Source organism: Orbicella franksi, chromosome 1, assembly GCF_964199315.1.
Source record: "Orbicella franksi chromosome 1, jaOrbFran1.1, whole genome shotgun sequence".
NCBI classification, from domain to species: Eukaryota; Metazoa; Cnidaria; class Anthozoa; order Scleractinia; family Merulinidae; genus Orbicella; species Orbicella franksi.
Genome location: NC_138145.1, coordinates 15,860,488 through 15,879,512, shown reverse-complemented (window position 1 = coordinate 15,879,512; position 19,025 = coordinate 15,860,488). Strand labels below are relative to the sequence as shown.

Sequence of the window (19,025 nt, the reverse complement as noted above, 5' to 3'; positions counted from 1 at the left end):
TTTAACCAACTGCTATCGCAGATGTTCGACCTTGAGTAACAAAATGCGAGTCTTTTTGGGCAGGCCTTTAGGATCTGTGCGAACTGTGCACTGAAATGCACCCCGTGTACTACCCCACCCGCCTGCCAGAAACCACTAATTGCAAGCTACACAATTCGTATCACGTGCTAAGTTGTATTCTGGCTGGAGACCCTCGGAACTGCAGCTTTTCATGGTAAACAAGAGAAGAAAGATTTGAATTAAATTTGCTGATCTTTTAAACAAAAACCTTCCTTTTAAAATTTGTAATATTGCTGATGAGATCTACCAGGTCAATCAGACTTGCTGACTCAATCCTGGGTGAGAGTGTTTCAAGGCATATATGTAAACGTATAATTCCCGAAATATTGTGTGAGCGCTGTTCAGAGGGAATAGCTCAGCGAGCGGAGGAACTCTACTTGCTCAACAAATAGACTACGTCATTTATTGGTAACACTTTATTGAACTCTTTGTCATTCTCTTTCTTCTTTTTTTTCCCAGTCCTTGTTTCTTCCTCAAATCACCTTATCAAAATTTACCTTCGTCTAAAGATTTCATTTACTCATTTAAAGTGTTACAAAAAATCAATTCGCACACAGTAAAATCACGACTACAGTTCTACGAAACTGTAAGCAAGAGACAACGCCCATTTTGACGTAAAAAAAAATAATCGAGATAACTTAAAAAACATCAGAACCTCTTCAAGCAATGCGTTTGTTAGCAACTGAAAGGCCATCTAAATGCATAATAATAACTACAAATGTCAAGTGAGAGACATGATGTTCCACGATGGACCGATCAAAATATATCCGTGCGTAATCAGTAACTGAAGATCATGTACACAGTAACAAAAAAAAATCAATTTCGTCACCAGAAAACAACTCAATGCAAGCAAAACTCTTCAAATGGGCGCTGACGATGCCTCTGTCGAGTATCTAAAAAAAACACTGTTTTCAAGAACACTATTTTAAAATTTTGTAACTAATTTGCATTCTTGCAACGGACCTCCGGGATTCTCAAAGATCTTGCAAAGCATTCTAAAATGTCAAGCTAAGATCTAAGGTATTCTAAGATCCGGGTGCAATTCTCATCACATCCTTGACGTGAAGGATCCTAAGCGAACTGAATATGTGTCTCATAAAATTATCATGTATACACCTGACTCAAGTGAAGAGTAAACAAGACCGCGGGAAATTGTACCTGATCGCTCGATACCTTGCCTTTGACGAGTACATTCGAACCTCCCGTAAGCGACCACCCAAAATGTCAGGCCGGCTAAGTGGTCGCTTACGGAAGGTGGTCGCTTACGAGAGCTTAGACTATGTTAGGTCAAAAATTTTGCCTTATTAGCATATGGTAACTGCAGAGCCCATGTTTTATATGTTTTATTCATGTGAAAAGTCATTTTGAGACAAAATCCGTTACCTCTCATTAAGAAATTTCCGTCTCTTGTACTACCCAGGAATGTGTATCCAATTTACGCTCTATTACCTGTCAAGTGGTCGCTTACGGTAGGTTCAACACGAAAGAAAAATTCAATCTTTTAGCTCTAAAAGTGGTCGCGGTCGCTTTCGAGAGGTCGTCCCTTACCGCCTAGAAGAGGTTCCAAATATGGTGATTTGACTTGGAAACTTTTGGTGTTTTGGAAAAGTGGTCACTGAGGAGAGGTGCCGGGTCGCTTACGAGAGGTGGTCGCAACCCGGGGGTCGCAACCGTAGGTTCGACTGTGTTACCATAATTTATAGCAAAATACTGTTAAATTTTTGGAGTTTTATAAAGAAATGCACTTTGTGCAGAGAAGAAGAATCTACACTACACTATATAAACTAACTACACATACTTAATAGATGGGAATGGTTATGAAACCCGAACAAGTTCCTTGTTGTCCGTTTCTGTTCGTTTTTTTGGTCTTGACCGTGCACAGAACATAATTATTGTCCACTTCTGACTGAGGAACTAACCAATAGAAACGTTTCGGTTACGCAATCGTGCATATGTATGAACGCAAAACAAAAGACTGTATGGTCGTAGACCTTCCAACAAAAAATCTTGGCATCTTTGTTTGCTTCTTTGATGTTTGACGGACTTCATAACTGTTTCCCTCTATTAACTATGATCTACACTATGGGTACTTGAGATTCTCATGTAGTAAATTTCGTATAAAATACTAATAACTAGATATACAACACTTGATATGATGAATAATTCCATCCTCTGGAAAAAGAGATCTCTACAGAAACAGTACGTTATAACTAAGTGTGATTCCGTCGTTAAACACCGGGTTCCACTAATTATACCAAAAAACTGAGAAAAATTGGGGATACCAAATGATAGTTGTTAGACGCATATATGAGGTGGGGGAATTAGAGAGTTAAAGAAACTGACTGGATATTAGTCGTGAGAAACAGTTCCGCTGTTTACAAGAAAACAACTGATATATTACAACAGCTCAATAGACCAACTTCGATATATCAAAATTCAGCCTAACACGATAGACCTCAGCAAGAGGCTCTGGGGAATAAACCCCAAACCTCTGTAGTTATTCCCCGGGATCGTGCTGAGGTCTGTCGTTTTAGACTAAAAAATTGCTGTTGTCATGAAGTTCTCTAGAACCTCTAATTTCAGTGGATCTTGTTAGCACGAAGCGCTATTGTTTTAGGGCTAAGGTCCATTGTTACTGTCGTTTGTATATCATTTTCTGAGCCAATCCTGTGAGACGTTCCGAAGAGCTTCGTGGCGACTCCAAAATTGGTCTATTCTTAACAATCTCTCTCTTAAACCACGCTCGAGCGGATATTCTACCTAGAATGGCTTGGTTGCAGTGCATAATCACTAAAGAATCACATGACCAAATGGGCCAATACGTCCATTCTCATGGTTTTCGACTGTATTCCTGACGATCTAATAGCTTCACTGAGAGGAGAGTGAAGTCATTCTGGCTCTTCAAAAAATTGAGCTTTAACTATTTTATCCTGCTTTTTTGACATCACGATACTGGTCCCTTCAAACCCCCCTTGTGTCCTGCAGTAACTGCCGGCGTTACTCAGGTCTATAAAACTTAACATAAGTTCCAACGCACTACAAAAAGAAGGCTTGTTACAAAAGTGTCAGATATAACCGAATTTGCTTTTCGATTGGCATTGGAAGTTTGAAATTAAATTGGCGTAGCAGGGTGAACAATAGGTGAAATCAAAACAATTCAATGCAAATATATCACTTTCCAACTATTTTGAAATAATGAAAGATGCGAATGCAGCCATACCACTACTGGAAAAATGACCTGAAAAAATTTCAGGCTCTGAACGGGATTCGAACCCACGACCTTTGCATTACCGGTGCAATGCTCTACCAGCTGAGCTATCAAAGCCACATGAGAGCGGTCGTGTGTGAGTTCGGCCCTATATGTTCAGTGGACGTAATACTCGGCTGTTCAGAGCCTGAAATTTTTTCAGGTCATTTTTCCAGTAGTGTTATGGCTGCATTCGCATCTTTCATTATTTCATTTAATTGCTACTGTTGGACATCTACTACCATGGATTCCAACTATTTTGTTCAATACTCTTTAATCTACCTTTTCTACCTAATCTCTTTGAGAGATTACTAATTCAGTTGACAGTTGTGGTCTGTCGGGGAAACAATCTGCACGGTCTCCAAGACTGGACGCTAATGGCCATGAAAATGGGACACTAAACGAACTTCTATTCGCATTTGTCAAATATAAAAGCCCACTAAGTCCCTTACTTACATCGTGGAGGGACCCGAGGTGCTATGTCTTCGATGTCCTTGGCTGAAAAAGAAAAGAAACTCAGTTCATATAACGGATACTAGCTTAAGTGATTTATATTTTTTGCTCCTGTTTTTACCGAAAATTTAATTTGGAAATTCTGTGACATTTAAGGTCTTGAAATTAAAAATTTTAAAAGCAATTTGTAAATTTAGCGAGTACCGGAATTGGCGATTTGACAAGAAATAGTTAAATTTGCCTATTTAACAATTAGACCCGTAGCCCTTGCGGGTTACGGGTCAATAGCCCATTCGGCTTCGCCTCATGGGCTATTGACCCGTGCTCTTGCGGGCGAAGGGTCTAATTGTTTTAGCATCACCCAACTAGTGGACTAATGCAAATCGTGCATTTTAATTGGCTACGCTATTAGAGGACTATGAATAATAGCCCTTGAGTATCAAAATTGGCGCAATCGAGCGTGACGCTTGTTTTTCGTTTTATTGCAAAATATATATTTCTTCAACTTGCATTTGCTAACTTTATTATTACCTTTTCTGTCCGACTAGTTGGGTGATACTAAAACAACTAGACCCTTCGCCCTCAAGGGTCACGAGTCAATAGCCCATGAGGCGAAGCCGAATGGGCTATTGGGTCTTATTAGTAATTATTCTTTGACATAAGGTGATTCCTCGGAAACAAAATTTGCCAAACAATTTTTTTTTAACTTTCCCTGAATGTTCCCTACCAAGCACTGTGTCGAAAAATACAACAAAAAGGGTAGGTTACAATGCTCGCTTAAGAGATATGATGGGCCAATCGTACCCCATTCTTGCCTAATCACGGGCGCCATGTCATCAGTTCACACTACATTTTGCGTTAGCTGGCAGCAAACGTCATCAAAGCAATAATTGAAAAAAATCTTAATAGGTAGAAAGTCTCGGGCACATGGAACAATGTAATGTATAATTTATAGAAAATGACACAATTCTAAACGACACTGACTCAAAACGTTCCTCGAATCGTTGTTTTAGAGGTCATAATTCGCATCCTCGAGTAACGGTTTTGTGCACTCTTTTAGCTATATCTTTTTTTCCTCTCGAGCAATTTTTTTCTTGAAATATCATATAATTGAACTGCGGAGAAAGATATGAAGACATGATTGATAATCGCAGTTATACACACGACTTAAGCAGTTGTGAAATTAAAGCCTGAAAAAAATTCAGGCCTGAACGAGATTAGACCCCATGACCTCTGCGATACCGGTGTAGTAACCGAACTGTCAAGCCAACTGGGAGCTGCTCACGTGTTTGGATAGCCGATGAAACACTGTCTCAAGTGATTGATATATCTTCTCAATCGAAACAAAAACTAAGAAGTTAACGGAGAAGTAAAATCGTCAAAATCTATGCTAATTAAGACTAGGTATCCAAACCTCCTTCACGGTTGTGATTTTGTCTTAACTTGATGAATTAGAGAAGAATATATGAAATATCGTATATTTGAACTGCGGAGAAAGATATGAAGACGTGATCTACGGGTATATTACGGACTCACAATCTTCATATCTTTCTCCACAGTTCAAATATATGATATTTCATATATTCTTCAACATCTACGGGTATATTACGAACTCACAATGTGACCAGCTCACAATGTGACCAGCTCCCAGTTGGCTTGACAGCTCAGTTGGTAGAGCACTGCACCGGTATCGCGGGGGTCATGCGTTCGAATCCCGTTCAGGCCTGACTGTGCTTCAGGCTTTAATTTCACAACTGCTTAAGTTGTTTGTATAACTGCGATGACCAATCATGTCTTCAAATTCTTTTCTTAATCTTTTGACTTAAATAGCACTCATGTGCGTGCGCTAATGACGTGAAAATCGTGCGCAGTAGGGATGCGCAAAGCAATACTAAAAAAGCTTACTTTTTGCCTCCGTCTATAGCAATTAAACATTGGGTTTCTCCACTCACCGAAGTTTCAGCCTATAAAGTGCCTGTTATGCGAAAGAAATTCGTCTCGAAAGAAGTCCAAAATTCGACTTTGGAGGCCGCTATTTTGAAACTGTACTTGGCAGCGAACTTCGCCAATTTCGTCCAACTCGTCAACTTTTATTTCTGAGGAATCACATTAGGAAAGTACTCTTTTAGTTATTTACACTAACTTTTCGAAATTCTATTCGATTCTACGCAGTATTTTCACTCGACGTCGCAGCAGCCATATTGCTGTCCCAAAATAATGAAACGACTGCCATGTTGGCGTCGCAAATCAATCCTCTTTTCTTATGTTAACACTTTCTTTTGTTACAATAAATTTGCATGGCTGCAGGCCACGTGAGTGAAAACGCTCTATTAAAATGCATCAATTGAAATTTTACCGTAAAAGAATTCTTTCAGTTCGCTTATGACATCAAAACGTTTGATGTTTGCCAGGGCTTCCAAGAAGCGTTTCATGTTAAGATGTGGTTCGTTTCCGACAATATATTCCATCAACAATTTTGTCGGGCTCACGGGACATTCTGGCTTCAAACTGTCGAGCTGTGTTTTAGTCATTCCATACTTTCTACCAACGCGATACCAGCCATATTTGTAGTCTAACAAGGCTGCAACTTCTTCCAAAGCATCTGGATCGTTAACGAGTGTTTTAATGGTACTTTCAGCTGAAAGAAATAATTAATTTATTATCCTTTCAGTTGAACTAGAACAATGCAGCAACAACAGCAACAGAATAAATCACTCACTAACCGGGTCACTAACTCACTATACTAACTAGCTAATAAATGTAAGTATTTATAACAAAGGAACCGTTTTACAGAAAAGCACCAAAGCTGCCCTTCCTCTCCCTCTCCAGTGCTAGCTACAGTTAAGTAATACATCAAACACGAAAGACCCTGCGAGCAGTTGGTTTCTCCTGTCTGTTGTTAGGTTCGCGCCTGTCAGCGTTGTAGTTGTTTTTGTGAAAAACACGTTCAAGGTATCTGTTTTCGTCACGTAAGCTGTCCGGTGTGTCACAAACTAGTTGCGCTCGTCTCGTCGAAGTCTTTATAGACTTGCTGCTTATAAGGCGTTGTCAACGTAGCGTAACCAAAGCGGTATCGTTTGTCGGCAAGTTGCAAGGGCGCGTTCCTCCACGTGTTGCATCATAATCTCTGCGACAACAACAGAAACAGGCGACCCCATGGCTGTTCCATGCAACTGTTCGTAGTGTTTACCGTTGTACTGAAAGTAAGTCGATGTAAAGCAAAGGTTTAGTAAGTCCATGATGTCTTCTGTCGGTAACGGTAGTTAAACAGTAGATTGTTGTATAGCGGTCTCGGTACACTGTAATGCCAGTTGAAGTGGAATACTGGTGAACAGTGATTTCACATCAAAAGACTCAAGTTTGTAGTCGTCAGGTATCTGTACTGTCATAATAGCGTCAATAAAGTTCTCCGTAGATTGTAGTTTGCGTCTTGGTTTGACAAACTTTACACGAGTCTCTCAGCCAATACCATCATGGCTAAACTGACCAATCACGTTCAACGGACCAGACTTATAACATCATCGACTGACAAACACTATTCACTTGACTCTGAAGATGACTTCCGCTCAGGTTGTCGAAACATCAGTCACTAACAACACTTCTTTTCAGAACTACCCTCACCCGGACGATCACACTATACGAACTACAGCGGAGTATTTTTGACGAGCTTCGAGATGTTTGGAAATGTGGTCAAACACGGTCTTGAGTGTTTGATATGTCTCCTCAATGGAAAATAAAACTAAAGAGAAAACGGAGGAGTAAGATCTTAAGAATCTCTCGGGGGAGGGGGGGGGGAGGAGGGGGTTATTGCCTCTGTGTTTCGTAGGTGACAGACAATTAAAAGCAAAATCACTCAAACAACATACAGGGTAACTTTGTTGTAGAACACTTTCCAGAGTCTTTGATCGAATTTTAAATCAACTCCTAGTCCTCCTACAGAAGTCCATACACACACGTATCACTTTGGTCACCTGTGACTGAAGGAGATTAAATGAACATTTCGTTTCTTACCTTTGAAATCCCGCAGCGCGTTGGCTATGGCCTCGTCTATCCCGGTTACTAGGTTTAACTTTTTCAGATCGTCCTTCATGTCTGTTAGCAGCAGATCTGGTTCCAACGTGTAAATCGTATTTAAAACTGCCTCAGCAGGACTATCTTCTGAGCAGTCTTGGAATGTTCGCAGCTCCTTCCCGGGAATACCTATCTTCATACCCAAGTCGTGCCAATTCTTGACGAAACGCTTGTTGTCCAGCTGTATACATATGTCACTCAAAGTTTCGGGACACTTTTCACAAAGGTCAGCAACTGTCGCGTTCCCTAAAAAAAAAAAAAAGACAAAAACATGGCATTGAATCATCAGTGTCAAATGTGATAGCCAGGGGGTCAGTAGCAAAGAACGAAAGCTCGCAGTTGTATGGAATACTAAACAGCCATTAATCAACTTGAAATTCATACTAACCCGATAAAAAATGTTTTGTTTCCCATCGTGCCCACTCTCTCAAAAAAAGGGTCGGTCGCGATCGGTTGGTTAGTATATGTAATCGCCTGGTCCCGAGGGCAATCAGGGATTAATTTTACGCGTATTTTCAAAGTTTTCATAAAATTGCCCGAGTCGCGAAGCGACGAGGGCAAATTGGAGAACATTGAAAATACAAGTGAAATTAATCTTTAATTGCCTAAGGGCACTTGCGATTACTTATTTATCACATAAAGGGTAAAATTCGGTACACAGTGAAACTTTCAAGGTCTTGTCGTCGCGTAAACAGGTTTGCCGGTGGTCATTAAAGAACAGGCTAGCAGTAGAACGGGGAACGCCTACTATAATTAACCATTAGGCCCGTAGCCCGCAAGGGCTAAGGGTCAATAGCCCATGAGGCGAAGCCAAATGGGCTATTGATCCGTGGCCCTTGTGGGCGAAGGGTCTAATGGTTAATTATAGTAGGCCTTGCCCGTTCTACTGCTAGCCTGTTTTAGTATCACCCAACTAGCCGGACAGAGAAGGCAATAATAAAGTTAGCAAATGCAAGTTGAAGAAATATTTATTTGGGAATAAAACGAGAGAAAGCGTCACGCTCGATTGCGCCAATTTCGCTACTCGAGGACTATTACTACTAGTCCTCTAGTAACGCAGCCAATTAAAATGCAGGATTTGCATTAGTCCAGTAGTTGGGTGATATTAATAGTAATAAGTATAAATCTACTAGCGTTCTATCACGAAGGCCGTTCTCTGATTGGCTACGGTCCTCACTATCTATTCTGTGATAGATAGTGAGTAGCGTAGCAGTGTGCCCTTGTTAACAAAATGACGGCCGCTTCTTGGCGTTTTCGAAGTGTCTATGAAGAGGATTTAAATAAAGTTTTGAAAGACTAGTAGATTTATACTAAAACAATTAGATTATTCGCTCTCGATTTCTATGCGTGAAGGAAATCTAGAAAACACGAGCCGCAGGCGAGTGTTTTCTACATTTCTCGAGTGTGCTCAAATGTCCGGAGTGTTTTATCACAGTGCAATACACGGCTTAGGCTTCTTCATTTGCTTTATAATATATAGAGGTAATGAGGCGAAAAACAATAAAACACGCTTTTCCTTGTTTTATGCTCTGATAAAACATGGGTTTTTGACCAATCAGAGCGCGCGCAGGGTCCTTTCTATATTATAAAACTCTTTCTATTTCTTAAGCAAAACACAGCAAGTTCAATTCACTCAAAGCAATTTTCTACAAATAAAACTTTAAGCAATCTAATTTTATTCACCTGTTTGCGAAGCTTGCAACGGCGTGAAAATGCTTCATCGATCGTTGCAAGACGTAAACAAGTGTCGAAACGAGCTCTAATAACTTATTAAATCCAAAACTCTCCTTTCAACCGCGAAAAATTAACGTACCAACAAAATTTACGTTGTTTTTTACGCCGATAAGGTGACCTGTGATACTAAAAAGGCAACCCTCATTTTCTCTTGGGCGACCCGAAGCAAAACGAACAAAATTAACTTCCAGTTTGGCAGCCATGAGGTTCTGTAACTCTACGCTTCGTGCGACACCAGCCGTCCCCACTCAAACTTTTTTCAGGCTGCGAATCAATACATTTTCGGATCGAAAAATCCTATTGCTTTTCCACCAAAAGACTGCGCTTTGCTACATGTCGATTTTCCATCACGTTCAGACAAAAGATTTCCAATTGCGTTAAGATAAAATAACACACGGGTTCAGGATTTGGGGGGTTTTCACTTGCCCGCCGACGCAGCACAACAGTTTCTTTTGAAGGCATTAAAGGCAGGTCGATCTCAATTACTGGAAAAAATAACTCCTAAGTTGTCAGGGTCTCTATATTACAGCCAGCAATCCACTCACCAGAGAGATCCTTGTTCTTCTCTAACTCCTCGATAACATCCTTTCTTCCTAGCTGTCTAGATCTGAGGTACTCTTTGATTGTCTCAATTTTCAGGAAGCCGCGTGTCGTGCGTAAATACTCAAACATAGCTTCACTTGGGCTCAAGTTTACGGTGTAGTTTTCACACCGCCTCTTAATGTCTTCTAGCACTTGAAACTCGTCAGCAAGATGCTCCCAACGTTGTCTTATTGGAGCGGCAACGTTAACTCGGGCACTTGGAAAGACTAGTCTGTCCAGATGGAGGCAGATCATATCCATGATACTTGCCTTGCTGACAATTTTATCTTTCACAGAAGAAGCTACGGAAACCGTTCAATGAGCAAAACAAGTTAATTTCTGTTTACATGTGTAATAATAATAATGATGATGATGATGATGATGATAACAATAATAATAATAATAATAATAATAATAATAATAATAATTTGCCAATTTATATAGCGCATATTTACATATTCTGATCAACAGCGCTTTACAATCACCATAAAAATAAAATAAAATTATAAATTATAGTTATACCCAGCTTTGGACCAATTTGACTCCTAAGGGATGTATTTCTTGTTTGTCCAGGTTAAAAATGAGCTATTTATTATTCATTAAGTTATCAGCAATAATATCCTTATTATTATTTTTTTTTTCCTATTTTTTTTTTTGCCCTTCATTTCTGTGTTACTAACCTGCGCGCGTATGCAAGGCATGGCCACTAAAAACCTGAAAAAAGCTCTTTGTAATAAGGAAACGCTAATTTAATCATCGTCTTGAAGTTGAATTGCAGCCGGTTTGATTTGTAAAAGATCTATATACACATTTGCAGGACACTTACACTGAAAGACCAAAACCCATTATGACTGCTTTTTCACTCGAGTTGGATTAAAAAGAAAGAAAAAACAACTGCGACCATATATATGATGATGAGAATGACGCCGAATATTGCAGCCACTGAAAGGTCCTGAAAGGACTATGCATGGCTAATCTGTTCCTCAGCATATAAAGTCTAGTTGTTGTTATCATGATTATAGCAAATAATGGAATTCCTTTCCGATTGTCCCTTGGCTGAGGTTGATTTCAATTTAAAAGGTCAGAGGCTCAGTAATGACGATAAATTACCTGGATTAACACGTTCAAGCGGTTTAATACTGTGGTGGTATGTTCTTGGAGCATTGTTTGCTTGGCCACTGTCACCGGAAGAACTAAATACAGCATCACTCTGGCTCCTTGGTATACTCCTGTAAGCCCCAGAGTCATCTCCTCGTCTTTCTGTGAAACCAGGCTCGTCATATCTCTTCAAAGTGGGATCACTCACTGCTGTGGGAGCGCGAAGGTCTAGATTGTTAGCAACAACGAGGACGAGAGGAAATTACTTACACTTTACAAACATAAAATGTGAACATATTATTTCACGTAGGATTATTAGTCGACTCTGATTCTAAGATGATAAAAAGTTTACAGAAAAGGATCGTCAGAAGGTACTGTCAACCACACTAACGCAAGTTGCAATAGGGTGACACTGATAACTGTATTTTACATCTCTGCCTGTTGTTTCACTTGTCGTTTGCATTGTAGTGTAATAAAAAAAAAACAGATTTACAATGTTGTAATTCAAATTAATCGCGACTTCCTGAAAATCACAAAAATTAACACCCAGCAATAAAAAGCAGTCTTTTACAATCGCAAAACTTAGTTCCCACAAAAAACAAAAAGATGCAGATCCGCAAAATTAAACTCTCGCAAAAAATTTTGTGCCACACGGTATCCTGGGGCCCTTTTCTCGAAGGTCCCAAAAAGTTTCTGCACCCGGAAAGCCACAGCAAAACCTCAAACTTTATGATTACAGCGCTGTTTTATTCACATATTCTTAATATGGAAAGAGATTCTCTTCATACAAGAAGTTTCAGGCGTATGCAGCTCTCTGTTTGTAGAAACAGATTAACTGAAAATGGCTCCGCGGGCCCGGAAAGTTTCCAGGGCTTTCGAGAAACGGGCCCCTCAGGTCTCCTTAGCAGCATCGTCCTAGAGATGTAAAAGGATATACATCCCGGGATACATGCACGCGCAAAACAGCGGAATTGCGAAAACGTAACGATTGATCGACCAACCCCTCATTTGCATATTCTGATCCACCACTACAACCCGTAACTGGCATACGCACGCAATTCACGAGTTAAAAATGAAAGGATGCCTTCGTAATACGTCTCGAAAGCGACTCTGGAAACTATTGAGCGGCTTGAACAAAGTGCTAGGGGACAATCTTCAGTTATAAAGAAGGCATTTTCATATTGTGTGATGTATTAAACCGAATTTGACGTTTACTAGAGAAAGCTAGTGTCGAGCTAGTGGCAGTAGAGATTTGGCTTTGGAAGGAGACTGCTTAAATCTCGATAGCAAACAAACCATTTTAAACGAATTCTGCTTTTGCATTAGAAATAAAGGAATTCATTGTTTTATCCACCGTTTTGACAATGGTTCTTCGAAGCTTTCTTGCTCCTTTGCCTTTGTAATATATTGAATGAAAATTGATTAAAATTGGTTGGATTAGGTGATCATATATCTTACAGCACATAAAGACAATGAAACAGCACTTTTCAACTGTGGCAACACGGTTTATAACTGTTAAATGTGAGCTAAAGCCAAGCTTGTCTGATAAGTTACAAAAACGTTTAACAAATTATTTTAATTTTATCTTTTAAAAAGCAGATACGAGTGATATTATTAAGTCACAGTTAAAAAATTGTTTAACTTTTGCATGACCTGTCGCATGGCACAAAATCAGCCATGCTGGCCTATTAGTTATGAGGGTCGTACAGGGGGGTCTCTGGCACGGTCCACGAATGGAAAAATAGAGGATCACGGATCACGGACATGAAAAGTTTGTTTTCCCGAATCACGAAAATTAGCAAGGAAGATACTTTTTTTAATATCCTGTTCTTAAGCTTGAAACAGTGTTTGAAGGAAGCAAAATCACGAATGGCTAGGTCAAAGCTCCATATTGCAAATGGCATACCCAAGTGTTGTGATTGGCATTTCTCCATGATCACGTGATGTATTCGCTCTTTACTAATTGGTGTATGATTGGATTCACTCGTGGCTGGTCATTACATTTGGCGACGAGACATTTCATTCTAGAATCGTACCGGAATGGCGACCTACGGAAAAACAGGCGAATTCAAAGAATCAGAAGAATCATAGACCCAGTATGTGGAGCGGTTGGAAGAGTATTTCCTAGCGAATGAGGTGGAAGATGTGGCGAAACGTCGAGCAATTCTACTCAGTGTTTGCGGGAGTAAAACGTACGCACTTGCGAGGGATTTACTTCAACCAGCGAAGCCAGGGGAGACAACTTTTAAGAAGATTGTCGACACACTTGAGAAGCACTTTTCACCGAAGCTAAGTGAGATAGTGGAGCGTTATAAATTTCATAGCCGAAATCGAAACGAAGACGAAGGACTTGCGGCATACGTGGCAGAATTGCGTAAGCTAACCGAACATTGTAATTTTGGCGAGACGTTACCAGAAATGTTACGAGATCGGTTGGTCTGTGGTTTAAATAGTAAGAAAATCCACCGGCGATTACTGGCGGAACGAGAGTTGACACTCAAGAGGGCCGAGGAGATTGCTTTGGGAGAAGAGTTAGCAGCGAAGCACATGGTTGATATTCAGTCCGACACGACCCCCAGAAGCGTTAATCAGGACGACGCTCGAGACAAGAACTGAATTAAAGATTGTCGTCCAGATTCAGAGTGTTACCGTTGTGGGGAGAAACATGAAGCTTCAGCCTGCCGATTTAGAGATGCTCAGTGTTTTAAATGCGGACGACGAGGGCACTTAGCCAAAGTGTGTCGTGGCGAGAAAAGGCAGAAGAAAAAGACGGGCAAAGGAACCGATTCGAAGCAGCCTACACATTTAGTGGACAAAGTTTCCGGGGAAGAAGGTGTTTATGCAGCGACAATGTACCACATTCGCGGACAAAGCAAACCCAAGGCATTCGAAGTGACTGTGGAACTTTGTGGTGAACCACACAAATTGGAGATAGACACTGGTGCGACCAGAACCGTGTTGAATGAAGAAACGTACAACAAGTTACGTGACAAATTGGAATTGAGGAGTTCGAAGGCCGCATTAAGCACATACACAGGAGAGAAAATACCATTGTGGGGTGAAGTACTGATTCCTGTCAAGTACCAGAATCAACAACATAATTTACCAGCCATGGTGGTGAAGTGTCCTGGACCCAATTTACTTGGAAGGGACTGGCTTCAAGTGATTAAGCTTAACTGGAACAGTATTTTCAACATCCAGGAGGGCAACCCTCAGCTGCAGGAGATCCTAGATGCACACAAGGATGTTTTCGGCGAAGGACTTGGTTCACTGAAAGGCACAGAAGCTAAAATCTATGTTGACCCAAGTGCTTCACCCAAGTTCATGAAGGCTCGTCCTGTGCCGTATGCACTTAACGCGAAAGTCGAAAAGGAACTGGATCGATTGCAGAGCGAAGGCATAATATCTCCGGTAGTGTTCACAGCGTGGGCGGCACCTATAATCCAGTGGTGAAACAAGACGGATCACAAGGGACTCTATCAATATAACAGACTGCCCTTTGGGGTTTCGTCAGCACCTGGAATTTTCCAACGTACAGTGGAGAATTTATTGCAAAGCATCCCCCATGTTGTCGTGTGAGTTGATGACATCTTAGTCAGCGGTAGGGATGACCCAGATCATCTGGCCAACCTAGAAGCAGTGCTTAGTCGGCTCTTCACAGCAGGATTAAAGCTACGTTTGGAAAAATGTCTGTTCATGCAACATGAAGTCACTTACTGTGGAAAAGTTGATGCAATCAAGAATGCACCAGAGCCAAAGGATGTCAGTCAGTTACGAGCTTTCCTGGGCATGCTAAATTATTACGTTAGAATCTTACCTGATGTAGCAACCATCCTGGAGCCTTTACACCAGCTCTTAAGGAAAGGATCAACATGGCAGCGGCGAAAGGAACAACAGAAGGCCTTTGCGAAATCTAAGGAACTGTTGCAGTCAGCTGAGGTTCTAGTACATTTAGACCCACCCAAGGAACTTGTACTTGCCACTGATGCTTCCGATTATGGTGTGGGAGCGGTCGTATCCCACAAAATGGAAGGAGGAACTGAATGTCCAATAGGATTCATGTCCAGATCTCTAAACGGAGGTGAAGGAAATTACTTGACCTTAGAGAAGGGGGCGCTAGCCATAATCTTCGAAGTTAAGAAGTTCCATCAGTTTCTTTATGGAGACTAATTCACTATCAAGACGGATCATTAACCTTTGGAGGGTTTGGTGAATGAAAGGGATTCCAGCGCTTGGTGCACCGCGAATCCAGCGATGGGCACTGACCTTGTCTGCTTACGAGTACAAGATATCGTACAAGGCTGGTCAGACCAATGGTAATGCAGATGGCTTTAAGTAGGCTACCCCTGCCTGAGATGCCCGAGTCAGGCCCAGTTCCTGGTGAAACAAACTTGTTAATGGAACATTTGGAAGGCACACCTGTACATAGTGGCCACATCAAAGAGTGGACCAAGAAGGATCCAATCCTCTCACAGGTGCTACGCTTCATCTTAGAAGGATGGCCAACCAAAAACAACTCTGAAGAGCTAAACCCTTACTTCACCAAGCAAAGTGAATTAAGCGTAGAAGATGGCTGTGTACTTTGGGGTGCCAGAGTGGTTGTACCCCCACAAGGAAGATCGAAAATACTCACTGAGCTGCATGAGGCCCACCCGGGCGAATCTCACATGAAAGCGTTGGCACGAAGCTACGTATGGTGTGGCCGGGCATGGATCAGGTGATTGTGAAGAAAGAGAAGGGCTGTGACAAATGTCAGTCAAACCAGAGTGCACCCGCAGAAGCACCATTACACCACTGGGAGTGGCCGGGACTCCCTTGGTCACGAATTCACATTGACTATGTAGGGCCTTACAAAGGAGAAATGTTCCTTGTAGTTATGGATGCGTACTCGAAGTGGTTGGAAGTGCATCGCATGAAGTCTATCACGTCGACTGCCACAATTGAAAAGCTGAGAGAGATGTTTGCTACACATGGCCTACCAGCAACACTCGTTAGCGACAATGGTAGCAATTTTACCAACTCAGAATTCCAGGAGTTCATGAAAAAGAATGGAATTAAGCACATCAAAGTGGCACCTTATCATCCTGCCTCAAATGGCTTGGCAGAGAGGGCTGTGCGAATCTTTAAAGAAGGCTGTGAGAAGATGGAGAATGGAAGTGTCCAAACAAAGTTATCACGATTCCTCCTTAGTTACCGCACCACCCCTCATAGTACGACCGGAGTTCCACCAGCAGAATTACTCATGAAACGGAGATTGCACACACAGCTGAATCGGCTTGTTCCAAGCGTAGCAAATCGCGTTAGGAATAAACACAACACACGCCCTGTGCGGAAAAGGGCCAGACCTGGATACCTGAAAGACTACCTGTGTGAATCGTGACTTTATCACAGGGACTGTGGTTGAAATAGAGGACAAATGGTTTTTGATTTAGTTGAGGAGTTTATGGATAAATAATCTGTAATTCTAGAGGGGAGGAATGTTATGATTGGCATTTCTCCATGATCACGTAATGTATTCGCTCTTTACTGAATAAACTAGTGTATGTTTGGATTCACTCGTGGCTAGTCATTACTCTAAGTCACTCTCGATAGACGACTCTAACCATTTGGAGGACTCGCGTCTCAAAATTAAGTAGAATAGAGTGTTGAAATCACGAATATCGGTTAATAATTCAGGTTCTTCACGGGTCACGCAAAACCAGGTCATGGATCACGAAGAATAGTTTCCTAAATTCACGTTTCACGGGAAATAAAATCAGCTAATCACGCATCACGAGAATTAACACGCCCTGTACGACCCTCAGTTATGCAGTGAGACATGCAGAGCAAAGCAACTCTTGTAAGTCAAGCTTGCCTTTCCTTTGTTTAGACGTCTCACTGACTTGCCACCCACCATGGCTGAGAGAGGGTCATGCAATTACGACCTGTGAAGGCGTTCCTTATATTAAATACGGCCTGAGTTGACAAGGCCCTGTAAAGGGTCTGTCGGGTTTGGTTATCCTTTATCTGTAAATTACTTTGAGACAGTTTTTCCTTTTACCTATTTGTATTTTGACAATTACCTGTCTAATCCCTAAAAGTATGCCTTAAAAAGCCCTAAAAGCTGGGCCTCCACTTTACTGGTCGGTCAGGCTTGTGGGTGACTAGCTTCTATTAAAATACTAGAAACCTTAAGGCAGAATGCAAGTAACAGGCTATTTGATCACATAAGTCTTACACCAATCTGGTACTGATAGTTACAAGTGGTTCCATGCACTGTTAGTGTAGTTCTGACCATTTTGTGACCAATACTCACTTATGCCAAAAAATTACTATGACGTCACTCCCAGATGCCTTTTTTAAATCAACTTAAATGTAGAGCCACAACTTACTGGCTTCACCCTGCAAACTGGCCAATCCAGTACGTTGGTCATGATGGGAATGTTGTGTTAGTAAGCCAGGTCTATAACTTCTCTGTGATTGTGGATTTTGTAGCTGCTGGTAATCATGAGCATTTTCATTGACGCTCACAAACTTTCCTTCAGGATACTCCCCTAGAAAAATTAACAGAAACCTTTTTCTGAATCTTTTTTTGTATTTGATTGTAAATTCTTGGTGGCTTCTGTGCACCTTCATCAGAGCAAAACAAAAGGTTCATATTAGATGTATTACTTCATAGGCTTCAAGCCTGTTGTTGTCGAGGGACAGAGGGTGCGGTTTTCTTTCATTTCTAATGCAGCTTTCCAAAGTGGAGAGCCATGAATTTACAAGAAAAGCCTTTTGCTGCAGTGGTTGGCACTCAGTTGCATTCATTAATCTGGTCATCTCTAGTATGGGTATTGCCATATGTTGACAACCTGACAATTGCACGATGTTGTCCACTTGGAAAGAACATTGGAACTTAATAATACATTGTAAATCAGGAATGAGCAGCTCTAGCTTAATATTGTCCAGAGGGCCTTTAAGCAGCATGTTAGTGAATACTCTCCCTTTAAATATGATTTAGTGAAAATTATCAACAAATACCAGCCACATGCACACAACTTACCATCCCCTGCACTGTGAGAAGAAGAAGATGCATAAGATTGATCACTTGAGTAATCACAACTAGGATTAGTGTCTGGGGGGTTATTGGACTCACTGCTTTCTTGAAGGTCATCACAAGGGTCAACCTGCTCAGAATCATCATCAGGATTTTCCTCTGATGGAGGCAACTGCTCTTGCTGGTTCTGGTCATCCAGATTTGGCTGAGCATCTGGCAAGCTATCGTCTGACTTAAAGAAAAGCACATCTGGATCGCTGCTTCCTTGTAACTCTGCAGAGATTGATGCTGAGTTTCCACCCTCAGTATTGTCAACCTCAGCCTTGTTCGCTGAGGCTTGGTTAGACCTCGAAATGCTGTTTTCCTCATTTCCATTTCCCTGACTGCAGTTACCTTGCATTGCCATTGCTTCATCAGAACAACCCTTATTACCAGGCTCATCACACTTGACTGCGATCTCACTGGTGGCAGATTCATGTTTTGAATAACTTGCTGAAGCGCTGTTCCGTTCGTCTTTGCCTGAAACATTTAGTTATGATAAATGTAGTAATTTGTATTATTGATATAATAAAATGTAGCCAATAAGTAAAGAAAAGTACAGTTTCTGAAAATTTTCAAATGGTGGGAATTCTACTCAATATGAGAGGTTTTAAAGCCATTTAGATTTGGACCTTTCAATAAATATAATATAAAATAACATATTGAAATATTGCAGCATTTTGATTGGTTGTTAATAATACCATTGAACTAACAAATAGA

At 41.1% G+C, this 19,025-nt stretch overlaps 1 protein-coding gene and 1 non-coding gene across 4 annotated transcripts in view; both read right to left on the bottom strand.

The window, feature by feature from the left end:
* Nucleotides 1-376: 376 nt before the first annotated feature.
* LOC145492699 (uncharacterized) overlaps nucleotides 377-19,025 on the bottom strand; it is a 33,786-nt gene continuing 15,137 nt past the window's right edge. Inside the window, exons 2-8 of one of the 3 annotated variants that reach the window (XM_081472108.1) lie at nucleotides 18,273-18,785; nucleotides 17,617-17,778; nucleotides 11,258-11,455; nucleotides 10,111-10,449; nucleotides 7,772-8,077; nucleotides 6,117-6,398; nucleotides 377-3,805 (exon numbers count right to left, since the gene is read on the bottom strand). In XM_081472108.1, the coding sequence (XP_081328234.1) occupies nucleotides 3,756-3,805; nucleotides 6,117-6,398; nucleotides 7,772-8,077; nucleotides 10,111-10,449; nucleotides 11,258-11,455; nucleotides 17,617-17,778; nucleotides 18,273-18,785 (1,850 nt within the window). In that variant the 3' untranslated portion in view covers nucleotides 377-3,755. Of the gene's footprint in view, nucleotides 3,806-6,116; nucleotides 6,399-7,771; nucleotides 8,078-10,110; nucleotides 10,450-11,257; nucleotides 11,474-17,616; nucleotides 17,779-18,272; nucleotides 18,786-19,025 lie in introns of all 3 variants that reach the window. The other 2 variants (XM_081472103.1, XM_081472113.1) reach the window with 2 other exon arrangements.
* On the bottom strand, nucleotides 3,313-3,385 carry Trnat-ggu (transfer RNA threonine (anticodon GGU)). Its single transcript has one exon. It is a non-coding gene; the product is annotated as a tRNA-Thr (tRNA).